This window comes from Falco cherrug, chromosome 4 (genome assembly GCF_023634085.1).
Source record: "Falco cherrug isolate bFalChe1 chromosome 4, bFalChe1.pri, whole genome shotgun sequence".
Classification (NCBI taxonomy): domain Eukaryota; kingdom Metazoa; phylum Chordata; class Aves; order Falconiformes; family Falconidae; genus Falco; species Falco cherrug.
This window is the reverse complement of record NC_073700.1, coordinates 13,125,395-13,144,664: the sequence shown is the minus strand read 5'-3', so window position 1 is coordinate 13,144,664 and position 19,270 is coordinate 13,125,395. Positions and strand designations below refer to the sequence as shown.

At 46.0% G+C, this 19,270-nt stretch overlaps 2 protein-coding genes across 15 annotated transcripts in view; one reads left to right on the top strand and one right to left on the bottom strand.

Annotated features, from left to right (window-relative positions):
* The window catches only part of GRIP2 (glutamate receptor interacting protein 2), a 285,002-nt gene extending 276,859 nt beyond the window's left edge, over nt 1-8,143 (top strand). For all 3 annotated transcript variants that reach the window (XM_027805921.2, XM_005432534.4, XM_027805919.2), the window contains exons 22-24: nt 1,365-1,601; nt 3,324-3,470; nt 5,961-8,143. In XM_027805921.2, coding sequence (XP_027661722.1) covers nt 1,365-1,601; nt 3,324-3,470; nt 5,961-6,158 — 582 coding nt within the window. In that variant the 3' untranslated portion in view covers nt 6,159-8,143. The remainder of the gene's footprint in view (nt 1-1,364; nt 1,602-3,323; nt 3,471-5,960) is intronic.
* A 2,585-nt stretch (nt 8,144-10,728) lies between these two features.
* SLC6A6 (solute carrier family 6 member 6) overlaps nt 10,729-19,270 on the bottom strand; it is a 121,300-nt gene continuing 112,758 nt past the window's right edge. For 11 of the 12 annotated variants that reach the window (XM_055708182.1, XM_055708183.1, XM_055708188.1 and 8 more), the window contains one exon: nt 10,729-17,787. In XM_055708182.1, the coding sequence (XP_055564157.1) occupies nt 17,647-17,787 (141 nt within the window). In that variant the 3' untranslated portion in view covers nt 10,729-17,646. The remainder of the gene's footprint in view (nt 17,788-19,270) is intronic. The other variant, XM_055708193.1, reaches the window with a different exon arrangement.

Genomic DNA, 19,270 nt, shown 5'->3' with positions numbered 1-19,270 from the left:
CGGTGTTTGCAGCACGTGAGGGAGGACAGTAGCGCAGCGTGCACAGACCTTTCTGTTCTCCTCGCTAGTGCTGCAGTGCTGGCGTTGGTACGGCATGGTGCGGTGTCCTGGGGGTGCTGAGGCTGCCCGAGGTCAGTGAACGAATGTGCCCTGGTTGGCTGCGCTGCTGTTTGTTAATCTGTGTTTGAAGTATGTGGTAAGTCAGTGTCCTTCTAGCATGTAGCAGGTATTTGAGTTTTGTCCAGACTCGAGTGGATTAAGTCATTTTTGTGTGAAGACCTGAAAAGTGCAAAGCTAAAAGGTTTTCTCTATTTTATCCATGTCTCTTTGGGGATAATGTGGGTAGTGCTGGCATTTTCGTACTGCCACCAGAAATCACTTTATTTGCTTTTGTTCCAGCTTGGAGCAAATAACTGGAGGGTCTTGATTAGGGATTTAGTCATGAAATATCAGTAATATTCCCCTTGTGCGCAGCAGCAGTTGCTTTTTGACTTGCCACGTTTAGCTTTGCAGAATTTTGCTATCTGCTCCCTACCTTTCCTTTCCTTTCTTCTCCCTTTTGACATTTAATGGGACTGCAGACCCTTGGAGCCTGAACTTTGAAATGACAGTTTTCATTATGTCGTTTAAATGGACTGTGTGACCTGGAGTCAGTTGAGGTTCCACAGACTGGATTCTTGACTCCTTCGTTAGCTTTGATCAATGTAATCTCATTAGTGAAAAGCGTTGCCAAATGGAGTAGAATCTACTTAGGGGCATCTTTTAATGGATGCTATCAAGGATGACCAGGTTTAAATACTACTTAATTTCATATTTTTAACTCAGTTTTGCTCTGTGACAGCTCCCATTTACTGACAGATAAAATCCTAATTTCTCACTGAATTGGCCTCAGTGGAGTCCAAGATACTGAGTTCCCTGGGCCATTGCCAGCACCGTGCAATGCTGACGGTGAGCTGCAGCCCAGCCCTCGGGATAGGTTGGAGAGCCAGGCAGACAGTGGTTTCTCTGGGAGCCCCCTGAGGTTGAGATGTTCATCCTTCTTGACTACCAAGAAGGTTCCTGCACAAGATGAGGTCTGCCTGGCCCTGTCTGCATAGAAGGGGCCATCAAAAAATATGGAGATGCTTCCTTTTGGGATAAAGCTCCATGTTGGGGTGGGGGTGGAGAGTACACAGCAGGTCGGTGATAGACCTGGCAGCAGTCTCCTGAGGTCTGGAAATGCCTTTTATAGCTAACTGCAGAAGAGCTTCTTGATTAATGAGAACAGTGGTGCCCTCCTGTTGTCTGTGCCACTTTTGTTGCTGTGTGCTCCATCTCTTCCTGCTGCTGGGTCAGCAGAGTGACTTTGTGCCCTTGTCCTACAGGCATCCATCATGACAGGGAGCGTGCACAACCTGGGCCTGGAGAGCAGCAAGCTGCTCCTGGACTCTGTCAACCCATCAGGACTAAGTCCATTGAGGAAAGCAAACTCAAGCTGTGATGACGGGCAGACTGAGGGCAGCAGTTCTCCTGCCAAGAAGAACGAAAGGAACCTGGACATGAAGAAGATTGAGAAGGAGATGCAGGAAATCATGTCCCCTACCCCCCTTGAGTTTCACAAGGTTTGTGTTGCTGCAGCACTGCATACCTTGACGGTTAAAGCTGTAGAAGCTTTGCAACCTTGTAGAAAATCTGTCTTGATAGGCACCCTCAGAAAATGCCTCCACCAAGGTCTGCAGCAACAGTTTTTAGATGAAGCAAAGATTAAGGTGAAGGGACCTCTTTGGAAGAGTAATGGGATTTAGCTGCCATGCTCGAGCAGGGTTCAAACCTGTGCTTTGTTCTTTCTCTTTATTATATGAGAATTCCAGGTCCTTGTGTTCTGGGGTTTATTAATTGGTGCTATCTGTACAAGCGAGAGAGCTCAAAGTGTGGCCCTTGTGGAGACCCATCAACCCTTTTCCAGTAGCACGCTTCATTCAGTAGGCCACTTTTCATATAAAAAATAACTTACAATAACTTTAAAGTAACTTATTTTCCCTCCCCTTCCACTCTACCCCCAGCCTTTCCTGAAGGGCATGCAAACGGTGGGATGTCAGTGTTGGGATACTTGTTTGAATTCAGTACCCAGCTGAATGTAGCCAGTTTAAGCATGGTGCAAGGCAACAGTAATTAGAGAAAGTAATTAACTGTAGATGCTGCTGATACAGAATGCAGGCACGGAAGGGAGCTGGAGAGGTTACAAAAAAATTGATTGCCTTTTTCTTTCCTAGTGTGACTTTAGAATGAAACCTGCAGTTATGATAGCTGGAAAAAACAACTTTTTCATGTTTGATCTGCTCTCGTCCTTCAGGGCATGGCTAATGTGTCTTTAAATAAAACTCCTTCATACCTGAAGGAGGAGAGCTGTGTAATTAGGCATGTCATGTAGGGTGACTCTTCATTCTGCTGGAGCATCAGGTGTTGGCTGTGTTTGGAGATGAGGTTGAGGCCAGGTGGGCTGCTCCTGTCCATCATCCTGGGCACTGTCCTTCCCAAGGACCACACGTCCATGAGGCTCACCCAGCCAAGAGCACAGTGATGGAGTTAAAGCCTCATGGTGGAGATGCACTCCGGGTTCATGGGAGATAAAGGGAGATTTTGGTGGTGGTGGTGAATTAGTTGTCCCTGGCTCCCATGTTACTCCATGGCCAGATACACTTCCAGCAGGGCACTCCTCCTTTAGATGATGCCAAAGCATGACATGCTCAAGGGAAGGGCAATGAGGTTACCCATTTCTTGTTCTCAGTATGTCAGCACCTATAGATACGATTTTTCTGAAAGGAACTCATGAATAATATGGAGAAGTTTAGATGTTCCTGTGGAGTCATGTATTAAAAATGAGCTGTCTTCACATTTGACACACTACATTGAAAATTCCCTGTGAACATGTTGATTTTTTGTGTGCTGGTCTGGCATACACAGAGGGTGCACAGTGTAGCCTGGGCCAGGGCAGGCGATGCTCCATTAATAACAGTTGCTGTGTTGCTCTTTGGGTGGAATACGGCGGCTGTCTGTACTACACTGCTTGCTTTTCCTTCCACGTTCAAGGGAGAGGGACTGTTGTGGTTTTGGTTATATGCCAGTCACCAAAGCACTTCTCCATGGGATCTACCCAAGATTATAGTGTCCGGTAAATAAGGCTCAATCTGTATTAGCTGCCCAGGCTAAGAAACATCTGCCCAGGGGACCCAGAGCAGAATTGCTGTAGGTCCGCACACATTACCTATGTTACTCCTATCCTGCCAACCCCAGCCCTCCTTCTGCTGCATTAAAACATGTCTTTTCTGTTTCTGCCCCTCCAGATGACACTTCACAAAGACCCAGAGAGCAAAGACTTTGGATTCAGTGTGTCGGATGGCCTGTTAGAAAAAGGTGTCTATGTAAATATGGTCCGTCCGGATGGGCCAGCAGATCAGTGTGGCCTCAAGCCATATGACAGAGTGCTTCAGGTAATAAATGCAAAATGCAGTTCTGGAGGCTGGGACGGAGTGAATGAGTGGCTGAGAGGAAGAGAGAAGTGAGACCCATCCATGGCAGCACTAACTTTAATGAAAGGTAATAGTTAGCCAACTAGGTGAGCTCATAGCCACCGAGCAAGACCTGTGTTTTATAATGAGAAATCACTAGGTAGTACCCCCAGGTGGTACCCCCAGGTTACACCTATTCCAGGACACAGCCTGTCCCGGCACTGGCCTTTTTGAGCTTGGGCAGCTCAAAACAACCAAAAAGATGTGTTGCTTCTTGTCCTCACCCTCGCTCCCTTTCCTGTCTTGTAAGAGGGTGATTTTTGGATGAATTAGACTGTGTTGACCAATATGTGTTCCTGCGAAGCCCCATGTGGAGTTAAGTGGTGTTCATGAATCTCTGTGCATGCCTTTGAGAACAAAAAGAGTTTTCTAGGAAACAGATCCTTCAAGCAAAGTGTTTTTCATGGATGTTTTTCTTTGAAAGATACTTGATTTGAAATAGCTGATGCAGAAACAGAATGAAACCTGTGGTCAAAAGCACAGTCTGTAATAAATGAGACATGGGCATATTGGACTACCAGAGGGATGCTAAGAGCATGGTGAGTTTTGGAGATGGAGAGGAGCTTTGTATGGATGAATACCAACTATTTTAGCTTTGGGGCAACTCAAACAGCAACTGGGAAAGTGCAACCCCAATGGAAAAATTGCCACCATTTGGAAATGCAGATATTGTGACCATATTTGGAAACAGAAAGCTGTTTTACTAATTTCTAGGCGGGGGTTGTTAGCCAGTAGGATTAGAGCCAATATATTATGTACATCAGGTAACTGGAGAACTGGCAGCGCTGTGGGGAACCTTGTTTAAGCTTGTTATGGTCTCTAGCCAATTGGCTGCTATACAATTATTCCTTCTCGGCTTCAAATAAAAGATGGTGCAAGAATGAACAAGAAGCTAATTAGGCTCTGGGCTGCCTTTCTGTTGAATGTTGGATGTGTCGCTTTTTGCAAGTGCCAAGTGCTCTGGGAGGTGTGCCCAAAATCCTAAACAGAGCGGCATGGAGACTTCCGACACCCCGCTTCCACATGCTGCACTGCCTGGCTTACACCTACAAAAAGAAGAGGAGATTACCATCGTGTTGATGTGTGGAGTTGTGAATGAGGGATTGCAGGGTATGGGCAACTCCTGTCAAGAAGTACAGAGATGCGTTGCTGAGGATGCTTCACAGTGCTGCTGATTATGGGCATGGTGGTGTGCCTGAAGGTCAGTGAAACACCTCGTCCCTGCTGTAACAGACCCTCTGCCTCTCAGCTGGATGGATTAGCTGGAGCACGGCATTGCACTGATGGCACTTCTGCACTGGAACTGCCTGGCTGGCATAGGGCAAAGGCAGAGCAAGCTCATGGCTTATTTCTCCTTGTCCATGTGTGGTCTAGAAGTGATCCTTAGTTACTACACTGTAAGGAGCAGCACTGGGATCAGCTGTGTGGACACCAGCTAGGGCAAGGGGACACTGCTACCATCACAGAGCCCAGCTCCATGGGCATACATTAATGCTGGGAAAGGGTTTTGGGTGGAAGGGTTGCATGGACTCATCCAGCCCTTACCCAGAGAAGGAAGCAACGCCTGGCCTTGTGGGTTATGTTCGCTCCAGAGGTGGGTGGGAAATTCCTTTCTCCCTTCTCTGCTTCCCCTCCCCATGCTGTTTGCCAGCCCTCTCCATCCTGGAGTTGTTGTGGCACCAAGCCCAGGTGCTCTGGTAGCTGTAGGCAAGAGAGTTGGGGAGGTTCTTGCAGGTGACCCAGCCTAGAGATGTGCTTGAATGTCTGCAAGAGTCAACAGTAAAAGTGCTTTCACTGCTGAATCCTGCAGAGAGAATTTGCAGCCGCCTTCTGAGCCCACATGAAATGCATCCAGACTCCTCTGAAACGAAGGATATAAATGGGGAGAGAAGAAGCAGAAACTGTTTAGTCTCAATTTACCGCTGGCTGAGCTGGAAAATGGTTGGCAGAAGCCTCAGGGTCTGAGCTGTATTTGTTTTCTAGGCACTGAATACCCCATATCACAAATGTAAGGCCAGTAAAAGCCATGGTGGCAACAAAAATCATGTAAAATGGCAACCTTTTTCCTACAGGCTTGAACTGGAGAGCTGGTTTTGAGCCCTGCAGTATTAAACACTGCCCCAGAAAATTAAATACTGCCCCAGAAACCGGGGGTCAGGGTTTATGCCTGGTCTAGACATTTTTTCTCCCCCTTCCTCTCCCAGTTATTGCATCATTTCTCAGCTAAGCAAGGATGTGCTCATCCTGCAGGGGTGCCCCCACTGTGCTCTGCTGTGAACCTGGAATCAGGGACCCCCAAGAGTTGTGTGTTTTCACAGGTGTGGGTTTAGCACCAACCTTGCATTTTCTATCTAACAAACATGGTCTTTTTGTTGTTCCTCCCCATGGCACGTCCTCAATCCATACCGGCAGGTAAACCGCATCCGGACAAGAGACTTTGACTGCTGTCTGGCTGTTCCCCTGATTTCGGAGGCTGGAGATAAGCTGGACCTGGTGATTAGCCGGAACCCCTTGGCACTGGCTGCCAACGCTCCCCTGGAGGGGAACAGAGAGCTGCCAGCACAGGTGGCCCGTGGCGCCGAGGTCAAGGCGAGTGTCCAGACGCTCTGAGCAGCAGGAGCAGAGCAGGTGGTACCCAGGGCCTCTGCTGAGCCATTGTGGTATTTGGGGTGTTTTTCCGGGTTTTTGCACTGGTATTTGTAAATGCTGTGTGTACCATCACCTGCAAGCGGGGAGGTGGGTCCTCAGTGAGCCTGTAGACCGCCAAGTGTTGCTGGGAGGGTCAGAGCTGGATGCGCATCGTGGGCTGTGGGCAGCGCTAGCGTTGGGATGAGCTGCTGATGGCAGGAAGGAGTATCCACAGCCATCACCCATGGCGAGGCATCCCTCTGTGCCCTGGTCATTGGAGTGTGTGGGGTCCCACCTCCGACCATCCTCCTCACCCTGAAGGCCTTGGCCGTCCTATAAACACACATGGTGCTATTATGCTTCTTGTTTGCTCGTTAATTGCGTACAGCAAGACTGAATCGCCTTTCCTTTTCTGTTGTGCTCAGCTCCATCCATTAAATACTCCCAATAAATTGATTTGCACAGCCCCTTGCACTCCTGGTGCAGAGCTGTGGAGAGCCCTGTTTAAAAGATATTTCAAAATGTGCTTGAGAGTGGCTAGATGCAATTCTTTTTCAAAAATTAGTGTTTGCTGCTGCCTCTTTATCAGCCCCATCCACACTCCCTGCCAGGGCTGGCTTGCCCTGCAGTGGGATGAGGTGCCTCATCTTGCTGTTGATTCCTGTGAGCAATGTGGTTACCTGTGCTGGAGTAGTTACTACAGAGCAGAGGGCTGTACCCAGGGCTAAAGGCCTTGAATACCTGCCCAAATCCTCAACCACCTCGTTTGTCTGGGCTTTATGGAGAGCCCTTACTTGCAAACCTGGCCCGTGCCTGCAAGTCAGTAGCAGGAAAGCGATCTTCCCAGGGCTGTCCCTGATGTTTTTGAATTACTAAAACCTTGTTGTCTCCCCTCAGGCAGTGGCGTGAGAAGCCCTTCATTAGATGGAGGCTGTCCCCCCTGTGTCCCGCGTGGGCTGTGCGGTGTGTGTGCCCACGCAGGTTTGGCTGCTCGCCCCCGGCCACCCGCCTTTGCCTGTCGCTGGCCTTTCCGTGGCTTTGCAAGCATGATGCCCTGTGGTCGCTCCCCTCCCTCCTGAAAGCCCCCAGCCCCACAGGGAAGAGGGGTTGTGATGTTTGCGTCAGTTCCCTTATCGGCCTGCCATGTTTCACGTGTTAGCACTTTATGATGATGTTCATGTGCTGGTGGTGGTGTGAACCTGGCATCGCTTTCCCCAGGAAGGCTCGGGCACAGTGGCGGCGAGCCCGCCGCCCCCCACTCACCCCATCAGTTCCTCCATCACCAGCTGTGCGCCAGTGGTGCGTGTAGGGTGTTGAATGGGTGTATGGCACAAGTTATTGCTCTGTGAGCCAGGACTCATCCCTCCACCATCTGTCCCCGAGCCACTTTGCGACTCCGTCCCTCTGCAATAGCGCAACGTATCAGGGTGTTTCTTCCAGACACGTGCCCGGCCCCATCCTGCTATTTGTTGTTGTAGCCATTTTCTCTTCGAGTATGCAATATCCCATACCATTGCTGCCACAACTAGATAATGTGCCATAACTGATACTGTGGAGCATTGACAGTGCAGCCGAAAGTGTTTTTATATGCAATATTCTGAGCAGCAGAAGCTCACTGGGGCTTCTTATAGGTTTTTAATGAAGACTTTTGTTAAAGGCTTTAAAAAAAAAAAAAAAAAGGAAGAAAAACTTGGTCCTTGTATCCCTTCCTATGCATTTTGAATGATATGAAGATGAAATGCATTACTTAAATGTGTATTTTTATCCATATATTAGAGTGTATTCCTTGTAAAGTATTTTTATATGCTAATTTTCTTATGTATCTATGAAAGCACAATATTTAAAAGTACAGCATTTCAAAGAATATTTTAGTCCTGTTTTGGACTTATTTGTAAATCTCTGTATTTAAATGGGATTGCAATGACTTTGACTTTTTTTTTTAATTAAATAAAAGCAAATGAAATTCACTTGTTCTGTTTTGTGCCTCTTTCTGCTGGAGGATGAAGGTGAGGCAGAACTCTGCTTCCAGCCCTATTTTAACTCGCCAGAGCACCCCTGGTTTAGGACACACCTTGAAGGACAAGGTTGGGCCACATAGAGGGTTTTCTTGGGGGGCCACTGCTTGTAGGCTACCAGTGTAGGGCTGGGGTTGTCCTTTGCTACTGTCCAGCAGCAGGACGTGGGTTGCTTCCCTCCCTGTGGGCATGCACATGGTTACAGCAAAGCACATGGTGGCTGTGACGTGGCTATGGCAGTGTTTGCAAAGCCGTGGTTAATCCCTGGGGATGGGTTAGGAAACTGCTGGAGGATCATGTGCTGGCAAGAGGTGTCTCACCTGGTGCTTAGCACCCTGCAGCTCTTAGTGGGGGTGCCCTGAGGAGCTGCGCCGTGGTTGCCAAATTATCCCACCTCTGAAACCAGGTATCCAAAGATATGACTGCTGCGAACCCAGAATGTAGTTCTTTGTGTCCGTGTGTTGACGATTTTTTTCCCTTTACTCTTACAATGGGGTTTGGGGCACCCTGCGCTCCCAGTGGGGCAGCACAGGCTGGGACGCTCCCCGGAGAGGGCCATAGGGAATCTGTGCTCACTGGCGTGGAAAGGGTGAGCTGGGTTTCGCAACCCTTCATGGCCAAGTGGGTAATGCAGGAATTTTTGGAGACCCTGAGCATGGTATGGAAATGCTCCTGGTTAGACCTGGGGAATCATTGCCACATAAACAAGCCTTATCTGCCATCTCTGGCTGCCCTCCTGGGGCGCAGGCTTCTGAACAAAGCCCTTTGCAGCTTTGGCACCAGGGCCTTGCCAAAGCTGCGCCGAGCCAACCGAGGCACCGGGGCCATGGCCGGTTTAGCGAGCGCCCGTGCAACGTGACCTGTGGGGTGTTGGAGCGAACAGCAGGGAAAAGGTTCGCACGGTGCTGCTCCCCTGGTATGTGCTGCTGGCACCTCGGTGGGCAGCGTGTCCTCCTGCTAACGTCAGTCACGTCAGTCACCTCATGTCCTGTGTGCCTCGGCTCAGGGAGCCGGCTGCCAGCTGTGGGCAGGTGACAGCCACCCGTGGCAGGTAGATAAAACCCTTTGGCAGCAGATCGTGGCACTTAGTGGCTTTTTTAATTACTTCTTTATTGTATTTTGACCTGAGACACATTGCGGTTGCTGCCTGTGCCAGTATCAGGCTGCTCAGCCCAGGCACTGAAGGCTTCACCGATGGGAAGAGAAATCCGTGACAAAGTCCTTAAATCGCACCCAGCCAAAAGCCCCTGGATAAAGACAGCTGTGGGGCGGATCCTGGGCATGGGATGCTGGAGCCTCGGCAGTGGTCAGGGCCTAATGCACAAATGCTTTATTTTTCATAAATCACGGCCACCTACGTGTTGTTTTTTCTTTCCCTACCTCAAACAAGGATTTAAAGAAAAGCCTCTCTCATGTAGCCTTCGCCTGTTGGACTGAACAGGCCATCAGTGAGCCTGAAATAACCAGGAAAATAAATGTTGGGGTTTTGGTTTTTCTTCCTGTTGGGCTTTTTGGTGTATTTGAAACCCCTGGCAGTGGTATCGACAGCAGCAGCCGCGCCCTGGGGTGGCAACTCATGCAGCTGCAGTCTGCGCCCCGTGAAGGGACCATGGAAAGCTGGTGGCTGCAGGGACAGCCTTGTGAGGGCATCAGCTCTCGTTTCCAATAAATAAAAGAAAAAAAGGGAAAAAGAAGGGTGAGGGGGTGGGGAAGGTGACTTTCTCATGTAATACTCAGCATATGCCCAGCTGAACTTGATGAAGTGTGGGTGGAGGGAAAACAAAGCACCGGTGAAGCCAGGCCATAGGCTGGGCAGGACTGAAATGGTGTGGGCTGGGACCAGCACTAACCTTCAGGCTCAGCCAAAGTCATTGCTGAAGGGGAAGAGGGGGAAAAAAAAGCCCAACAAACCAAACCACTGCTGCTGCTGACCCAGGGATGCCTTAGCCCTTGCTGGGCAGTGCTTGAAATTAGAGGGGACACAGCTGCGACTGCTGATCCCCACTGAGCCCAGCTGTAGCCCATACCGTATGACGGGATGCTCAGTGATAAAACTGGGGAGAGTGGAGGTGGGTGGGGGTGGTCACTGTTGGGGAACTGGCCAGGCATTGCTTGGTTAGTGGTAATGGTTTTCTTTTGCATTACTTGTTTTTCTTGGTTTTGTTGTTTTCTTTGTTGTGGGTTGGGGTGGGTTTTTTCTGCTTTTTTTTTTTTTTTTTTAATTATTAAGCTGTCTGTCTCCTAAGCCACAAATTTTTGTACTTTTACCCTTCCAATGCTCTTCCCCGTCCACTGGGTGAGGGGGTGAGGGAGGGGCTGTGTGGGGCTGAGCTGCTGGGGGGGGTGCAGCTGTCGCGGACATGAAGTCAGATCAGTGAGCTGGGCCAAGCTGCTTATGAGCAGGGCTTTTATTATTTTAAAATGGAATATTTTATAAGGAGGAAAAAACCCACAATGAACAACCCCACAATAAATAACAGGTTTAAAGGAAGAACTGAGCTACTCAAAGACCAAAAAAAGAGAATCTGAGAGCATAATTGGTTTATAAAGGAAAGTTTTATTTTCAGTTATAAGGTGATTACAAACTCATCTAAAAAAGCAAAGATGACTTAAAAATATCCATATACATTTTATTTATCTAAAAAGCAAAACAGAACCTGCAAAATACAAACATTTACCATATACACAAAGGCTACGGGGTTTTTTAGGATTAAATTACACTCCAGGATTTTTTTCAAATACAAATATTCCGTTTTGGAACACACAAAAAATGTTTTAAAATGTTTTAAAAATATTTTAAAGTTGTTTTTTTAAAAAAAAGTTCAGATGACATTTTTAAGGAGGCCATCGTCAATGCCTCCTCACTGTATGTGCTACTCATCACATTACTGTAGTCACAGTTGCTAGGAATTTAAATAATAAAAAAACCACCACTGTTTTTTAGCCAAATACATCAAACAAGCTGGACCACCTCTTATAACGTGAAGTCCCTGGCAACGTTATCAGGTAACAATCACAATATTACACCGGAGAAAAACAACATCCTATTGAACAACGAGCACTTCAGAACAGTACTGGGATGCTGAAATGCTGAGAGACTGCCGCTGGCTTCCAGGACAGGAGCAGATGACAAACTAACTCAACTTGCCCCTTCAGGTATGTTTGGTGTTTGTTTTTCAGTCTCTCAACATGATTTTGCCACTGTTCTCTTTTTTTTTTTTTTTTTTCTTTATATGTTGAAAAAAAAATCAAATCTTTTTAACATCTCAACTGCAGAAGCAGATAGATTTAGAAACAATATGTATCGTGCTAACATGTACTATGCTACAGGACCGGAGCCTTCCCCTGTGTATGCACACACAAAAGCACACTTGCACAGTTCCTTAGTGTAATCGTTGCACTTTTTTTTTTTTTTTTTTTTAAATTTTCCCCCTTTATTTCTTCTGATTTCTCCAGTCAGCCCATGTTTCCCCTGTGCTGCAAATGGGAGAGCGAGCTGCACTGTCCTGCTGCACACCACAGAGCCAGACCAGGAGAAGAAGCCTCAGAAAACTTGCCCCCTTTTAAATTGTTTTTAATTTACTTTACTCCTACAGCTCAAGGATGTGTAAAGCTTGTGGCAATTAAATTCTGACACTTTTACTGAGTATTTCAAACCAGGACACAGCAGTGATACAAAACCAGCTGTGGCTGCTCTGCTTTTCAGCAGCCCAGCAGTACCAGCAGGGTCGGGCTCTTTCCCAGTTGCAAACTCTGTCACTAAAGTTTTCCGCCTCTGATGGGGATGGGTGGGGGGATTTGTTTTCTTAATGTTTTCAATCTGCAAAATTCTGAGCTTGCCTCATTTTTTTTTGTTTTGTTTTGTTTTGGTCAAATGGTGTCTGAAGCTTTTTCTGCTTGTTTTAGGACATAGGTAAATTGAAATCACCAATTCAGACTGACAATTGGAAAAAACAGAAAAAAAAAAGATTTTTCCCTGTTATTTTTTAATAGACAAAAACAAATTAAGATTATTTTTTTTTTTAAGTGGAGAAGCATCATCTGTGTACAGATTTATTTTGGGCTTGGCAGCAAAGAGCCATGATCTGGTGGAGGATGCAGGGGTGGATCAGGCAATTTTCCAGCTGGGTTACGCTCAAGTCTTCTTTGAGCAAGCTTTCCCATCAAGTCAAATTGACCATTGACACCAACAGAAAAATTTTGTGACCAAAGTATGGAGCTGAGGGAGCCTCTTCTGCAGTCGTTAGTAGGTTTTTTAGGTGTCAAGTGTCACCAACTGAATACTCTTTCTTAAGATCTGCTTTGATCACAACAAATAAAACAAGCTACCAGAGGCTGACAGTTCCTGACCTTTGCTGATGCAAACATACAAATACACAATTACATATCAATCCTAACCGCAAGGCTTTGAAGACTGATTTTGGAGAAAAAAAAGTCTGACGCAACTGCCTGAACTCACCTCACCCAACCCCCCCATACCAGGAGACATGCGGCGCTTACAGGGAGACAGGAGAGTTTTCCAGTCCAACTTTAAGGCCTCCTTGGAGGGGCAAGAGTCCAGGATTTTGTCATTACTTTCCACCACCCTCAACTCGGGAAAGGCCATTGGGACACCCTGGCAGGTTGGCTCTTTGCAGGGATGTGGTATCTAAACTTTTCTAGTCCTCATCCTAAACAGATCTGCAAGACTTACACACGTGACTTGCAGAGCAGGCATAGAAGCAACGTTCTCGCTTGTGTGTGTGCATATGAGGGTGAAAGATTTCATCTACTAGTCTACTTTAACACAGATTTATTTTATTTTTTTTTTACTGAAAGTGAGCAACTTCTATTGAATCTCCTTGGAAATGATGTCAGGGTCATCTTTCTTCCAAGTGTACTTGAGCTGCTTAACTAACTTGTCCACTCCATTCAATGCACAGCTTATTTAACATTTTATATACATTATGCCTCCATGAGCAGTCCTGCAGTGACCACAAGACATGGAAGCTAATAATCAGTTATTCAAAAACGTTCAAATTCTTCTCCCACGGACAGAGTTTTGCCATGGATGCAACAAGTGGGAGCTCTGAACCTGTGTGACAAGCACGACATCAACAAAACTTAGGTCTCCTTAGCAAATAAAAACAGACAAGGAGGAGACTTGTAAAAGGCCTGTTTGTCTTCAGATCTACCCGACTTGGCTAACGCTGAGACAGAGAAGAGGAACCAGGAGTATCTGCAGTTGAGAAAGGAGGATGCACATAGGACTGAAACAGCTGCAGAAGATGCTGTCCTGACAGTGACATTAAAGGCTCTGCTGATGGTTTTAGGGGGGTTTTTTGGTGTTACAGCAACTGTAAGGCTGCGCCTTTTTTTTTTTTTTTTGTTTCCCCTTTTTCCTCCTCTCCCCAAGAACAGTAGCCAAACCCAGTTTTGCTGAGCTGTTCCAGCAGACCACCTTAGCACCCCTCTGCTCCAGGAGCTGCACTGCTGCTGCGCGGTGACCACCGGCACTGTCCTAGATGGCAAGTACAGCTGCTAGACTTCTGTATTTTCATTTACCACACAAGAACAAATCCATTGTGGACCTACTATCTCACACTTTACAGAGGACTTTTCAAAGTGTGTGGATCTGTTTGGACCAGATGCGAAGGAAAGCTATGGATGAGAAGGAGAATGAGAACAATAACAACAACAAAAACCAGTTCTATTTATGAAATCATACTGTTTAAATACCAAAGTCAAGTCCCTTACAATAGATGCTCATTCAGTCATAACTAGTGACAGGTGAACTGAAAAAGTCTGGAAAACTGAGAAAAATAAGAAACAGGCTGGAGACTCTTGTGGGGTAAATGTTCCCCTTTATGTTTCTACTATGTCTTGATTTCAGTTCAGCTGGAAATAAATACTGCTGAGACTCTGCTGTTTTCAAGCCCAGAAGAACCCACAAATACAAGGGCACATGAAATGCGGAAAGTTGTGGGTTTTGCCTTGTTTTATTCTGATTTTAAACTCAGGGATCTGTTTCTAAAGATCTCGTGCCAGAAACTGCACTTATTTTTTCCCTGGATCCAAACCAGTTCATCTATCACTAGTCGTGATTTTCTAATACAGAGTTCCTCATTAACATAAGACAGGTAAAATAGGTCACAAGTTTTTAAACAATTAGGAGAAAAACCACCCCAGTTGCATTTGCAGTCAGAAAAAGGTAGAAAACACAGACTTCTTTAAAAATTATTTTAAATAAATTTGGCAGAGGATCATGTTGAAATGCAAATCTACCACCAAGAAAAGTTCAGAAATCTGATAAAAGTGTTAGGAAAAACTCCAAAACTGTAAAAATGTGAGTGTGCTCATTGGAACTCAAACCCCCAGATAAAACAAGAAGAATTAATTACATTTTTTTCAGAGGGGATGGAAGAGGGGAGAGGGGAACTGTTTTCCAGAAACAATAATTTCTTAGCTCTTCGTGAGTCCCAGCCCTCCTTTGCAGTCGTGCCGAAGAGCACAGCAGGGCCAGCGAAGTTGACACAGAGAACGCTTCAATGAGGTTGTTGCATATGTGCGAGACATTTTCACTTGGTACATGGAAGCGACTGATTTCAATGGCACAGTTTATAATGAAATGGGGCTGGGTTCTAGTTCTCTAGTAGTTGTACTTTGAAAAGTGTAGTATTAGCCCTCTGGTTCTTCAAGCAAAGACACTCCACAACGCGGGAGATGGCTAAATACCCCGCTGACTCGCCGGAGACATCTTTGATGTAGCCAAACCATTTTTTTCCCCCTAACTAAAGCTTGTCTCAGCTCTATAGCACGGAAAGAGATGTGCAAACTGTATCTCAAACGCAATTATATGACAATGTATATATATATAAAAAATAAATCAAGCATCAGTGTTTCATCTGCACTCACAGAAACCATTAATTTAGACCCCGCACACACCTGCTGCTCCCTCTCCACCAAGGCAAGTGTGCCTGTTTATTGCAGACACTAATTGCAACTCAAAAATGAGGGTCCAAGCTGAAGCCCACTAAAAGAATTATCTTTGATCACATTTCCTTGCCTTTGCTAGTTAAAGGCTATTAAAAAAGAAAATCAGCTGTATGCCTGTTTCTTTACTTCGGGCACATTTGATGACACCTAGTGGCTCACAGAGTTCCTCCAGTGACCTTCGGATGGCTATTGCCACTGGCCCAGCAGGTGACATTAGTTGTTTGCCATCTCCAGCTGTGAAAAATTTTCATTCATAACTCTCATAATACAGCAACCAGAAAAAAGAAAACAAAAGCAATTCTGCTGTGGCTGGTTTTGTTGCTGCAATTCAGCTATCTGATGTAAAAATTTGTATGAATTCAAACTAGGAAGATTTTGAAAGTTATAGATGCAGCCACTTTTCACTTTTTCTTTTTAAAATTATTTTGGTCCATCTCTTAGTTTTAAATCACTCCTTTTCTGTTACAGGAAAACCAACAAGCTAATAAACAAGTGTTTGTGCTGGTGTGGCCAGTTAGCCCATGGGACAAGAAAAAATAAAATAAAACTACTGCATAGGAATGTTAAGAACTGGATACGCTCCTGTTTAACTGACAAACTCTGCCCTGACAGACTAAGCTGACAGCTGAGTAAGTAGATACAAACTCTGCTTTTATCAGGCATTTCCTCTAAATACCTTTGCATAGCCTAACTGTGGTATCATAAGAAGAAACAACCTCTCCCTCTAATACAATGCCCACAGGAAAAGGTTGTTTCACCAGAGAAGCTGTTCCCAGCACAACCTGCTGAAGTTAAAAAAAAAACCAAAACAAAATAAAAAAAAAGCTTTTGCCCATGTTTTGGACAGTCTTCAGGGAGCAATTCCCCATGGAAACATCCACCTGGCCCACATGAAGCGGAACCCCCGTTCCTATACTCTTTGTAGTGGTTTCTCTTCACCCCCCCATCTAACCTGGAACAGTGTGCAACTCCTCCTGACCAAATACAAAGGATTTCAGTGTTACATGTTCCCTTTGCTTTAACTTAAAACCCCAAAAGCCCCATTTCTTCAGCAGATAAGATTCATGAGCCTCACAAATATGTCTGCCACTCTCCACCCCCCCCCTAAAAAATAGAATAAAACTACGGTTTAACCCAATAATGGGCAAGGAGAGTGGGGGCCTAAGTCCACTACTGCTATGTAGTAACATGGGACGAGGGACTTAGTCCTTTCGTCTGTTCCCCCAACAGTAACGAACCTCCCCCCAAATAAATAAATAAAGCAAATCCTGTTACCGAACTTGGCAAAGCATTTTTGAGACACATGGATTAAAAGCACCTGTTTACTAGAGTGATATTATTATCTCAATTACTATTATTATTAACAACGTGTTTGTTATAAATACCAGCGAAACCAGGTGTAGGTGAGTGGTTTTGTTCCTCTCGTTGGGGATGACCTGGTTTGTGTTCACCTTTGGACGGTCAGAGTCCAGAAGGGATTCTTTTTATGTTTCTGCCTGAAACCAAAGTCCAAGTGAGCAAGCGAACACCTGAAGCACCCAGAGGGCAGCTGCTGCTTTTCCCCCTCTCAGCTCCTCAGCCCTTGCCCCTGCTGCCCTCCCCGTTTGCAGAATTCAAGTTTACACCGGTGCCACCACACTAAAACATGCTTTGCTGGAAAACTCAGGAACAGGTACTCCACCTCCCTGCTCACACACAAACAGTAGGCATTCCACTGAAGTAAAAAAAACCCCAAAATCTAAAATAATAAAAAAAAAAAAAGAAAAATAAAAGAAGAGTGAACCACGATAAAACCTGCAAATGCCTTCCTAAAGTCCTCCTCTCGCCTGTGTGACGGCGTCCCCATGCTGAGCTTGGGAGGGACGGCCGCAAGGCTTTTCACACCCAACTTCTCTGCCTCCCACGCAAACTCTCTGCTCCAGCTGTATCTTAGTTCAGGGACTGTGCTAAACGTAACTGTACCCTTTCCCCAACGTGACCCTGAAGCCTGTCGTTTACCACAATTGAACCAGAGGGTGGAAATACTACACCTTTGAAAATTCTCTTGAAACAGCGTCTTTTTTAAAATCGTATCTCTCAACAGAGCTCCTTTTGTGTGTTCTGTAGGTTACCCTGCTCCCAATCATACCAGCACCTAAAATTGCTTTCTGAGACTTGAATGTATTGCTGGCGAGACAATCAATTCAAGTGGTAAGGTGTATAATATTTAGAGATAAAGATATATATATTTAAAAAAACCCAATAATAGTAAATTCCTGTAATATGTCTAGTCTGATATGAAAGCTCTCCCTCTACAGAGAGACATCTGCTGTGATTACCTTACAAAATATTAAAAAAAAAACACACACAAAAAATAACTTTCTCTGTGAGAAATAAAAATAAATCCTAGTGCAAATATAAAGCTCTGTAAACCTGGTCCTATGAGAATCTATGGTTAGTAAACGGCAGTTAAAGCAGGTTTATCCTCTCACAGAGAGAGCTCACATCATGGTTTCCACAATGATATGAGTTGGCTTGATCAATCCGCCATTCGAAGTTCCATTGGGGCAGAAGGGGGTGCCACTCTCCGTTTCTTTGGACCACCGATTCACTTCCTTGGGGGCAGCCACCGCCTTTATCCTCTGAAAGAAAGAAGAAAAGTGACAGTGAGAAGACCAAGCGACCCCTGCGTCTCCGTGCGCAGGATGGAGGACGTGGCAATCCGAGGATGAGGATGGGGGCTGTCAGAGCCGTGCGTATGCCACATGGCTCCGCAACGACGTGGGGCCCCGAGCTGTGGAGCGCCGTGTTCAGCTTCTGCTCAGCTGCAGAGCCGGGCTTGACGCAGGCAAGTCAGACCCGCGAGGGCACTCATGGCATCCTGCAGCACCCTGCATGCTGGGCTTTCTGTGCTGCAGCTGCTGATCAAATGAGGCGCGTTCCCCTTCCTCATTTAGAAACAGCTCTGCCTTCTAGCCCAGCCGTTCAGTGCCAAGTGGCAACTTCTCTCCTACATCTCAGTGCACAAAGGAAGAACTAAGTGGCATCTGACCAGTGTTTACTCTCTTTCCTAACATGGCCTTTGAGGAGTGTTTTGGCTACTTTTAGACTTGTCTCTCAATTGATGGTGACAATGCAGGCAGGAAAATAAACACTCATGCTCTGGCCACAGCTGAAAAAGACCATTAACATTTGGAGGAAAACAAATGCAAGCATTTGTGCTCTGGGAAACATTCTTTTTTAACTCTATTCTCTCTTTTTTTCCTAACCCAAAGTGCCCCACTTTCTCCTCCAAGAATACCCTGGACTGCATTTAAGATGACCTCATCAGGCAAAACCAAAACTAATCGGAAACCTTCGAAGAGAATTGCTAAGTTTCACGCTTATGCAGTCTTTAAAAACTTTCCACTGGAAGAAAAACAAACCGGGGGAACCTGTGCTGAACTGTGAAGGGCAAGAGATTGCCTGCAAATCCAAACCTGAGAGAATCTGCACTGCCAAGTCTGAATCCGACCCAAAGTTTTTCAAAGACTGGGGCAACCTGGATCCAGTGTTTCAATTTGATTAATTAGGAATAAAAAAAAATAAAAATTAAAGAAAGCTAAGCTGCAAAGTGAAGCTCATTGGCAGGAGGGTTTGACTTTTATTCAGTCTCCCAGAGCAAAGGCCATGCCTGAGAGCCACACAATCCACAGGTGGATCCAAATTTCCCTGAAATGAGCTCTTACACAGCCAAGTTTGACCCAGGCTTCTCTCTCCTTTTCTCAGTGATTTTTTAGGATGGTGCTTCCTTGTCCCTGCGGGCTGGAGAAGAGAGACCTAGCACTCGGAAACACCCCAGTCCTGGAGCGCTTGTCTGCACATGGAGGCAACAATTTGCCAGGCTGAAAACTGCAGAAGTGGGACGCAAGTAAAGTCACTTGGCGTTTGTCTGAGGACAGAATGCTTTGTGTTTGTTCTGTTTCTACTGTTTGCCCAAAGGACAGGTGATCTTTAACTGCCTTATTTGCATTCACTGCAGGAGAGGCACCCAACTTTGCCCTACCTGGACAAGGGGGCAGTTCTCCAAGCACTATGCTTATTTTGTATAAAACACAGCAAGCTGAAGCTCCCTCTCCCCTCCAG